The sequence below is a fragment of the Plecotus auritus genome, assembly GCF_963455305.1.
Source record: "Plecotus auritus genome assembly, chromosome: 8".
In the NCBI taxonomy this organism is placed as follows: domain Eukaryota; kingdom Metazoa; phylum Chordata; class Mammalia; order Chiroptera; family Vespertilionidae; genus Plecotus; species Plecotus auritus.
The window spans coordinates 150,659,080-150,675,021 of record NC_137782.1 but is presented as its reverse complement, the minus strand read 5'-3'; the positions used below and the strand labels follow the sequence as shown (position 1 = coordinate 150,675,021).

At 39.4% G+C, this 15,942-nt stretch overlaps 1 protein-coding gene across 1 annotated transcript in view; it reads right to left on the bottom strand.

Moving 5' to 3' along the window:
• Positions 1-5,432, bottom strand: part of SRBD1 (S1 RNA binding domain 1) — a 157,662-nt gene extending 152,230 nt beyond the window's left edge. The window contains exons 1-2 of the mRNA XM_080685582.1: positions 5,395-5,432; positions 2,254-2,333 (exon numbers count right to left, since the gene is read on the bottom strand). Coding sequence (XP_080541708.1) covers positions 2,254-2,333 — 80 coding nt within the window. The 5' untranslated portion in view covers positions 5,395-5,432. The remainder of the gene's footprint in view (positions 1-2,253; positions 2,334-5,394) is intronic.
• Positions 5,433-15,942: the final 10,510 nt, after the last annotated feature.

Here is a 15,942-nt window from a genome sequence, read left to right as displayed (position 1 = left end):
CATGCTCCGTCAATCCAGTTAATTTTATTTCTTCCCACAATGTGAAAGGTAAATATTGGCAGGAAGGATATCTACTTCCTTCACTGATTAGTGAATAGAGATGTTTGGCTTTTTTAATGTTTAAGTTCTGCCTAGAGGCAAAGCATGATTGGATGACTGCTTAGCTAAATTATGCCCTAGGAAAGCATAGTTACGATAGGTGAAGCTACTGATGGTCTCTAGGTGAGTTATCTTCAGAGGCAGACACTAACTAAAGCCTAAGAGCAGTCAAAAATAAATAAATAACACCGAAAAGCATTAAAGTGACATAGCACATTAACAGTTGAATTAAAAGAGTGAGATTTAGAAAACCAAGGAATCAGAAAACCAGGGTTCTGTTCTTCATGCCAGTACAAACTGAGCTGAATGACTTCATTTATTAGGAAGAGAAACTCAGTACAGGTATTATTTTATTATACATGAGGCAGTTCTAAGACAGCTAGTCAACGCTCATTCCTACGCACACTTGACCTCTCGGCAGCACCAGGCACTCACTCCTTAGAGCACGTCTTTCACACCTAACGGACACTGCTCCTCTAGTTTCCTCCTGCTTCCCTGGCAACTACTCCTTAGACCCATGGTCGGCAAACTGCGGCTCGCGAGCCACATGCGGCTCTTTGGCCCCTTCAGTGTGGCTCTTCCACAAAATACCACAGCCTGGGCGAGTCTATTTTGAAGAAGTGGTGTTAGAAGTTTAAGTTTAAAAAAATTGACTCTCAAAAGAAATTTCAATTGTTGTACTGTTGATGTTTGGCTCTGTTGACTAATGAGTTTGCCAACCACTGCCTTAGACCCTTTGCTTGCTCACCCTCCTCTCCACAACCTTTCAATGTTGGGATCCTCTCAGACTTAGTCCTCAGCTCTCTGCTCTCTACACTTTTTACTAGATGACCTTATCTCACCCTATAGCTGAATATAAAGGAATCTCAATTTTATGTCTCCAACTTGACCTAAACTCAAGAGATTGCCCACTTTCACTCACTGTCTAGCAATCATCTCAAACTTACCAAGCCCCAAACAGATCTCCTGATTTCACCACCCTCACACCTGATCCTCCTCCAGTCTTCCCCAATTCCTGTCTATTCTATCTTTAAAATATACACCAAATCAAACCACTTCTCACCCATTTTAATCTCACTTCCAGTCCCTCTCTGCCTTGGTGACTCTGGTCTTGCTGTTCCCTGAACACTCCAAGCTCATTCCTGCCTCAGGGTTGTCACATTTGCTGTCCCCTCAACTTGGAACATCCATCTATTCCTCAGATCTTTGCAAATTGCACTCCCAAATCTTTTAGATCTCTTGCCACACACTCCAAAAGAACTTTCCCAACTACTATAACCAAAATGTCTCCCACTCCAACCATTCACCATGCTCTCTTATCTCGTCCTCTTTTATGTTTCCTTACAGTACTATTAATGTCTAACATTAATTGGTCCTTTCTTCAGGGCACCTACTGTGGTGCTCTAAAGCAGAAGTTCTCAACTGGGGACAATTTTGTCCTCACAGGAGGGTCCCCCACAGCAAAGAATTATCTGATCAATGGTGTAGAGGTTGAGAAACCTTGCTCTAAAGCAATACAGGGTGGGGCAAAAGTAGATTTGTAGTTGTATGTGAAACACAGAGTTTATTCTTGTATTGTTATTTATTAATTATTGTATTATTTTCCATATGAGCAACTGTAAACTTACTTTTGCCCCACCTGTATTTAAAAATTCCTTGCTCTCATGAAGCTTACATTATAGTGTAAATATTGTTAAATTCTTAGTTTGTTGTCTGGTATGGCTCAGTGGTTGAACATTAACCTATGAACCAGGAGGTTACGGTCTGATTCTGATTCAGGGCACATGGCCAGTTGTGAGCTCGTTCCCTGGTGTGGGGTGTGCAGGCGGCAGCCAATCAATGATTCTCTCTCATCATTGATGTTTCTATCCCTTCCTCCTTCTTCCTTCCTCTCTGAAACCAATAAAAATATATGTATTTTTAAACGTTTAGTTCATTACTTTCTTTCTCCTTGTTCAACAGTACGAATACTGAAACAGAACCTGGGACAAAGCATGAATTTAATAAATATCTGTTGCATGAATGATTGAAAAAAAGCACAGCCTTCTTCAATCCAAATGACTTAGAAGTTAGTGAAAGAATGAATTAATTCCCTAAAATATACACCATTCTCCCACCCTCCCTACCCCCATAAAAAGAACACAATATGCTTACAACTCAGAGAAGGAAGAAAATTCATCTATGGGTACTGCAGGCTGGACCTTTAGTTTTGCTCTTCTTGGCAATGATGACATCTGGAAGAAAGAGAACATGAAATCAGCATGATTTGAATCACCTGAATGACTGATGACTTATTTTGTCTGCAAAACATGTCATGCAAAACTAACACTCCAATAGCTCTGCTATTAGAAAATGCTGTCAGGGAGGGAAATGGGGGTCATTTAAAGCCCAAATACAGGTTTCCCCTTTTATGTGGCTGCCAATTATAAGAGCAGCTAACACCTTTCCAATGATTTCAAAATCCTGATGAGTGTGAGCCATCTTTGGTAAAAATATTAGCTCCTATAGGGTGACAATTCATAGTTTTTTAAAATTATATGCTTGAGTACACTACAAGTGTTTTTGATGGTATATCAGACAGCAAACTATAAAGTTCTTTATTAAACTACATCTAAACTATAAATTATATTAAACTGTAAGAATTATTTTCCCTCTTCTATGTCTTCTTACAGTATAAAGAAGTTTATATGCAAAGTTGACAATATTGACTAAGCAGCCACGTTATTCCTAAAACAAGATAATCCATTCCCTTATAATAAAAGTTTCAATATTTAAATAACAATTACTAAAGCCATTGAAAGATATTTACCAAATTCAAAGGCCCAACTCTAAAAAATTAAGACAAATAGCCAGAAACAGCATATGATACAGGAAATGAGATTTATTTTAGCTGATAAATTATCTAGGGTTAAACTGAAGTTTAAAGACCATTGTTCTTAGGAACTGTTTACCTACCTCCATTCTCTAACATTCCCTTACTCTGTGTCATAGGATTTGTTACATTAACCAAAATTTCATCTATTTCCATGTGGATTTTTTAATATATTTTTATTAATATCAGAGAGGAAGGGAGAGGGAGATAAAAACATCCATGATTACAATCATTGATCAGCCGCCTCCTGCACGCCCTACACTGGGAATAGAAGCCCACATCCCAGGTATGTGCCCTGACCAGGAATCAAACTGAACCGTGACCTCCTGATTCATACGTCGTCACTCGACCACTGAGCAACACTGGACGGGCTATTTCCATGGTTTTAAATACCTATATCACCTACTTAACCCACTCCTACCCCATCTCAATAAACTGCACCACCATCCACCTAAGATAGATGATTTTTTGCTAAGCCAGAACCTTCAAAAAATGTTAACAGCTTCAATGAGCTATAATTGACATGCAATAAACTGTACATGCTTTAAATGTACAAATTTGATGTTTTGATATATGTATACACATCTCCATAACCAAGACAATGAAAATATCCATTATCCCCCAAAGTTTCACTTGCAAATCTTTTTTTTCTTTCATCTCCCACATCCAGTCTATTAGTAAGTCACAAATGTTTCCTCCAAAATATATCTTAAATCTCTTTAATATTCAGTGAGTCTTTAGTTCCCAATATCTCTCACCTGGACTACTGTACTGGCCTCTTAACCAACCTCTCTGCTTCCACTCTTGCCCCTACAACCCATTCGCCACATACCAGTCCAGGTCATTTAGAAAATGCTTAAAAACCATTTGGAGATCAAATCATATTTTTTTACTATTGCCTTCTAAAGTGCCTGGCAGGACTGACCCCTGCCTACCTTTCTAACTATATTTACCACTTGCTGTATCTCCACAACTGTAGTTCCTATAACATTCAGTTCCTGTAACAAGCATGATTCTTTCCCACCTCAAGTTCACTCTGGGTGGAGTACTATTCCTCCTGCTCACCAATAGGCTGGCTCCTTCTCATCTCTTAGAGCTTAGTATTTTAGGCCTAAAATGGGTGTCCTGGAAATAATAAGACCCTGTTTACTTCCTTTATACAGTACTATATAATATAACCTATAACTATACTCATTTATTGTCTGCATCCCCCCTGCTTACTTCATGACAGTAAACACCATGAAGGAAGAAACCACGTTAACCTTATTCATGTCTGCATCCCACAGAGCCTGGCATTTAATAGCTGCTCTAGAACTACTTGTTCAATGAACTTAAGAATATATTTTTAAGTGGTCTCTATAGAGGAATACTGTATGCATTTGTTTTCCCCATCACTATTAGGCAAAATCACACATGGCACTCAATGTTTTCTTGAAAAAGTGACGGTATGGAAGACCATTCTTATTCTTAGTGGCTTGAGATGTTCCAGTCTACCAAGCTGTCTTATTTCTCTGGGCACATGAGCATATTCAAATCAATAACTTGGGAGTTTTCTGTGATGTTACTAAGGGGAAAAGCACTAAACTAGGGCAAGTGAAAATCGGGAGAAGGACACGGAGAAACCGGCATACACACGAGTATTAAAATAGGAAAAACCACAATTTAAAAATTTAAGAAGTAGAGCAGAGGGGAACGGCTATTTAAGAGGTAGCTAGAGAAGTTTCCGGGGGCGGGGGTGGCGGGGCGGGTACCATCATAAGTGCCTGAATGTCAGCAGATACCCACCTGAGTAATAAAAACAAATACTAGACCTGGAGGAGCCTCAGAAATCAGAGGCTTGCTATCTTCTTTTATGAATGAGACCCAGTGAGGTTAAAGGGTTTATTCTAAGGGAAAAGCTATGTGGCAGAAGGAATAGAACTCAGAGCCCCAAATACCAAGACTAGGCCTGGTTTCCCATTCCACATACATTATATTAATAACATGCTATCAGGTAGGAGGTTCCAGGAAAGTTCTAGACTTTCCACTCATCCTTTCCTCAACAGCTGTTCAGCGCCTCCTAGATGCCAGGCGCACTGCTGAGAATGAACTTGATTCTGCCACGATCTGATAATGAAAAGGATGCTTCCTCCCCCATCCCGAAAATTTGAGGTATAAAAACAACCTAGGTTTGCTCGGGCTTTCCTTTGTCTGCCTCTAGGAGCTAAGAGCTGCATTTTTTACTAAGACGCTACGAGGGGTTTTCTGGATGCAAGTTGGTAAATACAGAACTCAAACAGTAAAAACTTCTCACATTTAAAAAGAGATGTTATTCCCCAAATGAGCGCTCAGAACTTTTTTACATGGCCCCAATGATACCGGAGCCCGGACGCCGGGCTCAACCTAGCCCGCAGGCACACCGCCAAAGCGGACGCTCGGCTCACCTTCCCACACCACGTATCCAAAGGACCGGGATTCTGTGTGTGTGACCGCGTCTTCCGGTTCCCGCCGGAAGTTTTTCAAACTCCGGAAGTCCCGCCTCGCTTCTCCTTGACTGACTGCAAAAAGGCTGAGCTCCCTGAGTAGGGTGGAGCCAAACAGGACCGAGGTGAGGCGAGCGAAGGGTGGGAGGGCTGAGGGGGTGGGATGGAGGTGGAGCCTGACGTACAGCAGTTGCGGACCCGCCTCCCTGTTTTCCTTTCTCTGGAACTGCTTTACTCTCTTTTCATTACATTATTTGAATTTGCAGTAGAAGAATAAAAAGCAATCAAGCATTACACGCTCTAAAATCAATTTTTAAGTGTTTTTATTTAACTTGTCTTTTAGCGTATTTCATTATTTCCTAAGATCCAACGTAGAGTTTTGCTTCAGAGTTATGAAAATATCCAAATTTTCTGATTAGGACTTCTGGTAAACCTTCACACAGCCCAGGAGGTTCCCTCTACCTTCACAGAAGAGTTTATTAGCCCTACAGTCATTATCTTACATTGGTCTCTCCGGCAGTTTATTGCACTACTAAGTACAGGTTTTAGAAACCTTGTTCTTTGAACCTGTTTCTACTTCATCCGGCTTTAGCTTACCCCTTACCCTATAAGGTACCCAATACAAATTAGAGGTAAATACTCACTGAATTAATTGAGGCAAACACAGGTCCCAGTTACCCAAATTTCTTGTGCTAGAATGGAAAAGCCCTGCCCCATTTCATTTGTCAGATTATTTGAAAGTGCTAATAATCTAGTGTCCTAGGTGAGCCCTCCTCCAGATCCAGAATTTCTGTTTCTCTTCCCTAAAAACACAAAAGTAGCTCTTATTTTTTATTACCATGATTCCCAAGTATCTTAGCTTTGTGGACGAAAGGGGCCACATGCTAACCTGACAAGCTCAGGGAAGGCCTGCATGGCGGTCTTGCAAACTCAAAGACCTAAAGTAACTACAAAGGATGGTCTGAACTTAAACTTTAACTAAAAGCTGTTATGATGGGTAGTCACTTCCTAGGCCGGTATCTTCCCTGACAAGGGCAACCTTTACCTTAACTGAACCTGTCTTTTTTGCATCTATGATAATATATCCTTGAAATGTCAGGGTAACTTGTAACTTCCCTTTTTTCCAGACACCCTTAGGCCACAACCAAATGCCCTGAGTGCCAGGACAGGAGACCATAAATTCCTTCATTGTTATTGTTACCATGTTAATTGTTGACTGTGAGCTATCCTGCACCCACCTAAGAATGTGTCTATCATTTTACTTTTTATCCAATCCCAGAGGTTCTCCCCCCTCCACCCCCCTTTGCTTTCTTCCACCTCTCTAATCTATCACCAATGGATTTCATGTAACCCACCTACGTCTCCTTCTTTGATTGCAAAAATAGGTGAAAAACTGCCATTCTCCAGAGCATTATCCCAATACGTTGAGATTCTGCTTCCCGGCAGTTGTCGACAGTTTAGCTCAAATAAACTCACAAAAATTCTTTACAGGTTTGAATGTTTTTACGTTAACAGCTTCATGTCCATACCCTAAACCCCACGTTTTTTCACTAATCCAATTTAAATGCTACAAAGGCCTTCCCAGCAATTCTTTCCCTTCACCTTGAATACATTTTCTCAAAATCAGTTCTCAGTAGAAATGAAAAATGACTTGGGGTTTGTTTGTTTGTTTGTTTGTTTGTTTGTTTTTGGTGATGTGTTTTTTACCAAGCACACTAAACTCTAAACTCACAGAAACAGCCCCCCCCCAAAAAAAAATTTTTTTTGATTGTAAGATTAAGGAAATAAAGCTGTTGTTAGTTTAGATTATAATTTAGCATACCAAAACCCCATGGATTTGTTTTAAAAAAGCAGCTTTCTATGCTAATGACTCATTTCCAAGGACTCTGATTACTGAAGAGCTAATGAAATGACCCATGAGTGGGCCTTACTACATACAGATTTATCCAAAGTAAACATAAATTTCACTGGATAATTTTTGCAGTCTGTAGGAAAATAAGACTTTCTAAATTTCTATTCTTCTATATCTAAGATCCTTGGTTGGTAAGGATCAGTTTCTGAGATTGTTTAGAGTTCTTTTTTTTTTTCCTTCTTAATTTGTAGTCTTATGTTGCCTTTTGCAATGATTCCAGAAGGTCTGGCACTGTCTGCTACAATCACTGTCTGCCCCACAATTTCTAGTTCTGAAAGAATACTAGGGAACACATTACAGTCCGGGATTATGGGAAGGAAACCCAGTTATCATAATAAACAATAGTAACTTACTATTTACTATTCACCTACTTTTTATTGTGCTATATAGGTTTAAGATAGAGAATAATAAGGGTCAAGGTGAATCAATGCTCTACAAAATCTTTTAAAATAATTCCTATCCTAGAGGAATTTACAAGCAGGACTAGGGACTAGATACAGTCACAAGAGACAAACCCGTACAAACCCTGGCTGGTTGGCTCATTTGGTTGGAGTGTCATCCCATGGTTGTCAGCCAAAAGGTTGCAGTTCAATTCCCATTCAGGGCACATACCCAGGTTGCGGGTTTCATCCCCCGTTGGGTCACGTACGGGAGGCAGCTGATCAATGTTTCTCTCACATCTCACGTAGATGCTTCTCTCTCTCTCTTCTTCTCTCTCTAAAATCAATAAAAACCTATTTTCTGATGAGGATTAAAAGAGAGACAGCAGACAGACAGATCGACCAACCTATATAAGATCGTCTAGATTCAAGGGTTGGTAGTAGGTACACTATATAAGATCGTCTAGATTCAAGGGTTGGTAGTAGGTACACTGCACAGTGAGAATGAGAATAGGAATTGGCCAGCATAGTAGAGTTGGACACTGACTCTCCTCTCTTCCACCAGGAATATCTGCTTTTCAGCTGGAGAAGAAAAAATAAATAAATAGCGTACCAAGCCCAAGCAGGTTTGGCTCAATGGATAGAGTGTCTGCCCACAGACTGAAGGGTCCCGGCTTTGATTCTGATCAAGGGCATGTACCTTGGTTGCAGGCTTGATGCCCGGCCCTGCTCAGGGTGCTTACAGGAGGCAACTAACCAATGTGTCTTTCTCACATCAATGTACCTCTCTTTCTGTCTCTCCCTTTCTCTTCCACTCTCTCTAATGGGAAAATAGCCTCAAAAATATCCTCAGGTGAAGATTAACCAACAATAAATAAATAAATAAATAAATAAATAAATAAATAAATAGCCTAGCAAGGTTTTCGACATCAAACATCTGTGAAAAATAAAAGTTGGGACAGGGTCCTCTAAAATTAATGTAAGTGGTGACCTACTTCAAAGGCAAGTAAGACTGTCTAGAAAGCAGTTCCCTCAGAAGTTTGTAAGAGCTATTCCCACTAAAAGCTGTCAAGGAAATTTTGTAATCACTAAGCATAAACCAGGCCCTACCACAAAAACTGCCTTTTCTCTCCGGGACCTTGCACAAGCTATTGTTTACCTTTGGTTCTTAAGTGCTGAATTCCAAGAAATTCAAGGGTTTAGTCTGGGATAATCTGGACATCCACCTAAGACTATGCAGTACAGTTTGGGAGTAATGAAAACATGTTTTGGATTTGCCTGGAGGTTATTTATTTTATTGCTTTAAAGCACATAGCTCCTCACATGATATTCATTGGTATGTTATTATTTGTATGTTATTGTCTATGTTTTCAAGTCATTTCCCTATGAGTTCTACCTTCCCAGGGAGACTATAATAATAGTAATAACATATACTCATTGATCACCTACTATGTGCCAGGCACTAAGTCAAGGCTTTTATATGTATTTGTATATTCGATTCGCATTTCAGCTCAATGAGACGTCGCTATTATGCTCTTTTTATAAATGAGAAGATCAGCCCTGACCATTGTGCCTCAGTTGGTTGGGTATTGTCCTGTGCACTGAAAGGTTGCTAGTTTGATTCCTGATCAAGGCACATGCCTGGGTTGTGGGCTTGATCCCCAGTATGGGCCATGCAGGAGGCTGCCAATCAAAGTTACACTTTCACACTGATGTTTCTTCTTCCTTTCTCTCTCTCTAAAAAATCAATAAACTATTCTTTTTAAAAATTTTAAATGAGAAGACTAAGGTATAGATAAGTTAAATAACTCATCCAAAGACATATCAGCTATTAAATGTATTTCCGGGATTTAAACCCAGTACTCTTAAAGACATCCATATACCACCAACTCAAAGCAAAGATCTCTTTTCCTTCCACAATGGTAGTTAGTGCAAGACTCTGAATAATTGAGAAGGTACCCAGGTTTGATTCTGGTCAAGGGCACATGCCCAGGTTGTGGGCTCAATCCTCAGTTGGTGGGTGTGCAGGGGGCAGCTGATCAATGATTCCCTCTCATCATTGATGTTTCTATCTCTCTCTCCCTCTCCCTTTCTCTCTGAAATCAATAAAAATATATATATTTTTAAAAAGGACACAAATTCTTAATATAGATGCAACTCTCTGCACTAAATTTTGCACCCACTAAATTGTAAGATACTTGTATCTAAGTCTAGGAACTAAGTATTAGTCATGTTAGTCTCTCCTTCTCCAACTTCTTCCTTTACCTATATACTGCCTAATAACGCCTGACAAAGTACTCAATAAACCCTGGCCAGGTTTATCGGTTGGTTAGAGCATTGCCCCTACATGCCAAGGTTGCAAGTTCGATTCCCAGTCAGGGAACATGCAAGAATCAATCAATGAATGTATAAATAAGTGGAACAACAAATCTCTTTCTCCTTTCCTCTCTCTATAAAATCAATCAATAAATAAAAAGTTTAAAAATAAAATAGTAGCCCTAACCGGTTTGGCTCAGTGGATAGAGCGTCGGCCTGCGGACTGAAAGGTCCCAGGTTCGATTCTGGTCAAGGGCACGTACCTTGGTTGCGGGCACATCCCCAGTAGGGGGTGTGCAGGAGGCAGCTGATCGATGTCTCTCTCTCATCGATGTTTCTAACTCTCTATCCCTCTCTCTTCCTCTCTGTAAAAAATCAATAAAATATATTGAAAAAAAAAATAAAATAAAATAAAATAAAATAGTAGACTAACTTCTGGGCCAAGGACTATACCTGGAGTAAAAAAAAAAAAAGTCCTTCCTCATACTAGGAAAGTAATCTAAAGCTCCTGCCACACAGAAGGTGGGTTACCATTCTAAAAATCAGATGTGCTTTTGGAAATTCAAACATTTTGTCCCTTAAAGTTAATCACCTTGCAAAGGCAGAGAGTCTGTTTCAGATTCGAGAATGCATAAACTGAAACCGAGCCCTATTTTATAAATTTGCGTATTAGCCCTGCCCATCTACTTCCCCACTGTCAAAACCTCTCATTCCTAAACATTAAAACTCATTGGCTTCAATGGGCTTGTCTCAATAATTCAGCCGGGAACTTAGAGACTTCCTGCAAAATACAGTAGAAGAGATTGGTAAGCAGAGAAAGGACTGCCTCTGTTTCCCAAATGAGAAAGGGCTTCTTGTTAAGTGAGGTAGAATAGGCTTGCAGACGCATTCCCAAACTTGGCTTGTCCTGTTACTTTTTCAGTCTGGCTGGGAGCAGAGCATCTTTCCAAAGTGCTAGTCTCATGCTGAAGACATTGTTACAGCCCAGAGAAAGTCTGTCTGCCTTATGTGTAAAAAGAAAAAAAAAAAGATTCAAGGGATTAAAATCCTGAGTTTTGAATAACTATTGAACAGATCTTAAAGAGGCATCATTGAAGCCTGAGGAAATTAATTGTGCAGATTTTTCAAGGAAATGGGTATTCAAGCATAAAAGGATTACATACATTTAAATTTATTTTTACATGAAGTAAAATAATGGGACCTACATATTAAACTAGAATATAATTTCTCTCTTTAGCTGAAAATGGAAATGCAGTGTTTTTCCCCACTTATATTTTACAAATCCTTGAAGTACTTTGTAATGAATGCAATTAAAAGCGAGATTAAGAAAAAAATCCAGAACCATAGATAAAATATTGTATCTACTACACAGCTCACTGTTCTACTCACCACCTGTCTGGCAAATTCGCTGGCTAAAGTCAATCTGTTGCATTCATGAGCAGAATTTTCTCCTAGTGAGTTTATCTCCCCTGAGTAGTGTCTAGGGACCACCTCGGAGGCCTAAAATATTCATTTAATAGCCTGAGATCCAAGCATAGAAACCCTGAAGGGTTCATTAGAACCCTAATGATGGCATGACTGGCTAGGTTGAAGGGAAGGGATGAAAGGCAGCACAGTGGGGCCAGGTTTATTTTGTTCATCACCACAGAGAGCCATGTTGGGAGACTGTACATCATAACTAATTCTTTGTAGTACCTTTGGTCCATCTTTCAGCTTAATGAACTGAAACTATCCTGCAAATGATTGGCTTGAAACACTCATCCAGGATGCCTGTAGTCAGAATTTTAATACTAGAAGCTTCACACACTGACTGGAATTCAATTTTGGAAAGGCAATGTGTGTCAGATTAACCTATGTTTAAGTGTGTGTGTGTGGTTGCTATTTTTGCTTTAAAGTCTGATTTATTGAGTATAATTTACATAAAGTAAAACTCAACTTTTTATTCTGACAAACACATGCAGTCATATAGCCACCATTACAAGTAAGATATAAAACATTTCTATCACCTAAAAAATGCCCTTTGTAAGTTAATCTTCTCTCAGCCCCTGGCAAGAACTCATCTGTTCTTGGTTCCAATAATTATAACTTTTCTGGATTGTCATGTAAACAGAAGCACAATTCTTTTTCTTAGTATAATGCATTAGAGATTAATCCATGTTGTTGCATGTATCACTGGTTTGTTTCTTTCTATTGCCAGTTAGCATTCCATTGTGTGGGCATACTACAGTTGATCTGTTTAGCAGCTGATGGACACTTAGGGTTTTTTCCACTTTTTGGCCATCATTAATAATGCTACTATAAACATTGATGTATAAGTTTTTGTGTGGACATGTTTTCATTTCTTTTGGGTAAATAAATAACTACAAACAGGATTGCTGAGTCATATGATGAGTTTTTAGCTTTATAAGAAACTACTAAAGTGGTTTTCAAAATACTATTTTGCATTCCCACCAGCAATGCAGGAGAGATCCAGTTGCTCACAAACTTGCCAGGACTTGATATTGTCACGTTTTTTTTTTCTTTTTTCTTTTTGCCATTTAATTGATAGTTAGGAGTATCTCACTAAGGTTTTAATTTGCATTCCTTAATGACTAATATAATGTATTTATTTGTCACCAATATATCTTCTTAGGTAAAGTATCTGTTCAAATCTTTTGACAAATTTTAACTGGATTTTTTGATTGTTGAATTATGAGAGTCCTTCATTTGTTGTGGATATTAGTCCTTCATAAAATATGGCACTTGGCTTTGAAAGTAACAAGTTATCACAGGCAGCTGCCAGCCTAATAGCACACAGAAAAATGATTCTGTCAAGAGGCTAGCTAATAGATGGTATCAAAACCACCAACATTCTTACACACGTGAGTTTTCCTGAAACCAACGTCACTGTAAACAGAAAACATTCTTTGCAGAAAAATGACCTAATTTCACAGTGAAAGATGATAAAAGTATGAGCCTAAGATACATTAATTTATCACCTCAAAGGAAGGCATTAAAATTGAGAAAGTGGCATCCATAAACTTTAGCGATATTGTGGGAAGTTAGTGAAGCCATCATGTTCACACAGCCTAACTGGGTATTTTGTTTAGACTACACCGTAATCTGAATGTAAGAAAATCCAAATAGTTTACCAAGAAAATCCTGTCAGATCCTGCAAGTTAGAGTTTAACAGAAGTAGGTATTGCATATATAAGGGTCTTTAATAACTTTCTGCCATGAGCTTTATCAGTTAGGAGACCCAGGTCTATAATTTCTATAATTTTCAGGCCTGTTTCTAGAAAGCATTAGCTAGTACTTCTCAAATTTTAATGCACATTAAATCACTGGCATAGCTTTTTAAAAATGATGATTCCTATCCCTAGCCCCAAGATCCCAATTTAATGAGTTTAAGGTAGGGACTATGTGAGTGAGGACACCAAGAGGTTCTTCTACACATTACCCAAAGACAAGTCTAATTCTTACTGTACACTTGATTTAGGAAACTTAGAGGTAGTTACATACTTATTTCAATTAAACCTTCATGTATTAGTTATCTATTGCTACTTAACAAACTACCCCCAAATTTTTTTAATGTTGTAAATATTTTATTATATATAATTGATTTCAGAAAGAAAGCAAGAGGGAGAGAGATAGAAACATCAGTGATGAGAGAGAATCATTGATTGGCTGCCTCCCACACTCTCCCTGTTGGGGATCGAGCCTACAACCCGGACATGTGCCCTCAGGCCATTGCTCTATCCACTGAGCCAAATCAGCTAGGGCTAATGTTGCGAATATTTTACATAACCTCCTGGTAAATAAATGGGATGAACTGGTTCCCAGAGAGACAGATTCTGGATAAGTAAGTGTGCGTATTCAAAGGTGTATTAAAAATAATGTCCCCAGACTGTTTCATAACATAATAACAACTTCCAGTTATAAGATAAACAAGTTTTAGGGATATAATTTACAACAGAATGACTATAGTTAACAATATTGCATTGTATATTTGAAAATTACTAAGATAATAGACCCTAGAAGTTCTCATCACAAGGAAATGTTTTGTTAGTTGCACATTAAATAATCAATTTTACTAAAAGTAAATTTAGATAAAATTAGGTCTATCCTAATTCTAGTAAGTCTTGTATTTGTACCCCTAACACACAAACCACCAAAAATTGTTCATTTTACTGCTGGGCCTTTAAGCCTGCCAATAAAAGGGAACCACAAATGTCAACAGGAATTGATGGTAGTAACCTTGGAATCTGCTCTTATCCACACCCAACCAGCACTGGTTTGGAACTCATCTCTGTCAACTTGCAAATCTCTGGCCTTGTGTGTTGGAGTGACAGTCAATTTGCATATTACTCTTTTATTAGATAGGATAGAGGCCTGGTGCACAGGTGGGGGCCAGCTGGTTTGCCCTGAAGGGTGTCCTGGATTGGGGGGGGGGGGTTTCCTTGGGGCGTGGGGCAGCCTGAGCGAGAATCCTGTGGTGGTTTGCAGGCCAGCCACGCCCCCGGCGACCCAAGTGAAGGCCCTGGTATCTGGGATTTATTTATCTTCTATAATTGAAACTTTGTAGCCTTGAGCGGAGGCCAGGGCAGGCGGGAAGCTTGGCTTCCTCCATTGCTGGGGGCAACCCAAGCCTCCTGCTTTATCCAGCTCCATGGCTGCCGCCATATTTGTTGGGTTAATTTGCATACTCACTCCTGATTGGCTTGTGGGCATAGCAGAGGTACAGTCAATTTGCATGTTTCTCTTTTATTAGATAGGATTACATAGTATATATAATATACATATTATAATATAATTATACTCGATGCCTGGTGCACAAATTCGTGCATGTGTGGGGTCCCTCAGCCTGGCTGGCAATCGGGGCCATTGGGGCCATCTCACCCAGTCCCGATTGGGGCCAGCTACGGGGAGGAGCCACAGGAGGTTGGCTGGCCCGGGTTGTGGGAGTGTACTGACCACCCGGGGGTAGCTCCTGTGTTGAGCATCAGTGAGCATCCTAGTGTCTGGTCAACCAGTCATTCATTCATTCGGTCATTCCATTGCTTAGGCTTTATATATATAAACTAGTGGCCCAGTGCATGAAATTCATGCACATTAAAAAGGAATTAATTACAGGAAATATTTTAATATTGCTGTTTGCCCTTTCTCTATAATAGAAGTGTCAGAGATGAAAGAAAATTAGTAAAATGTATATGAAAATCTTTCTCCTGTCAGAGTCTGGGGCGCGCCCCGGGACCCAGAATCAAGTCCCTGCCCACCCACGTGCGCCTTGAAGTTGCACAAGACCTAGACCCAGCCAGACCCACCCCCGTCAAGCCCTGCAGGGCAGGGGGCACAGCCCCAGATCCCCTGGCCTGGCCTCAGGTCCCTTGGCTCCGGTGTGAGGGCACGACTACATTTGCATATTAGCTCTTTATTATATAGGATTATTATACTACTACAAAAGAAACATTTTAAAGCCCTGCCTATTAAACTACGATTTGACATCTATTGTATAATGAATTCTAATTTCATAAATATCAAAAATGTAAAAGTCTGTGCATTTTAGAATCAATTAAATATGGTCTATGTTCTTTTTTGAAATTTTACACAAAAGATAATAGCCTGTTTTCATAATTCTGTGCTATGCTTGATTCACTCAACAACACATCTTGGAGCTTATTTCATATCAGTACCTAAGGCATTTCCTTCCTTTTTTAATGTGGGAGAACTGTGAAAAGAAGACTTTGATGAATATGTGTTAAGTAAGAAAGTGATAAAGCAAGGAATAGGACACTCTTTGGAAAATCTAGTGAATAAACTGCGACGACTGAAGAAAGAACCACAATAAACGTTACTTTGTTCGTTTTTTCTCCAAGGATAAAGATATTCAAAGGAAAGTGTAGGACAAATATGACAAAGGAC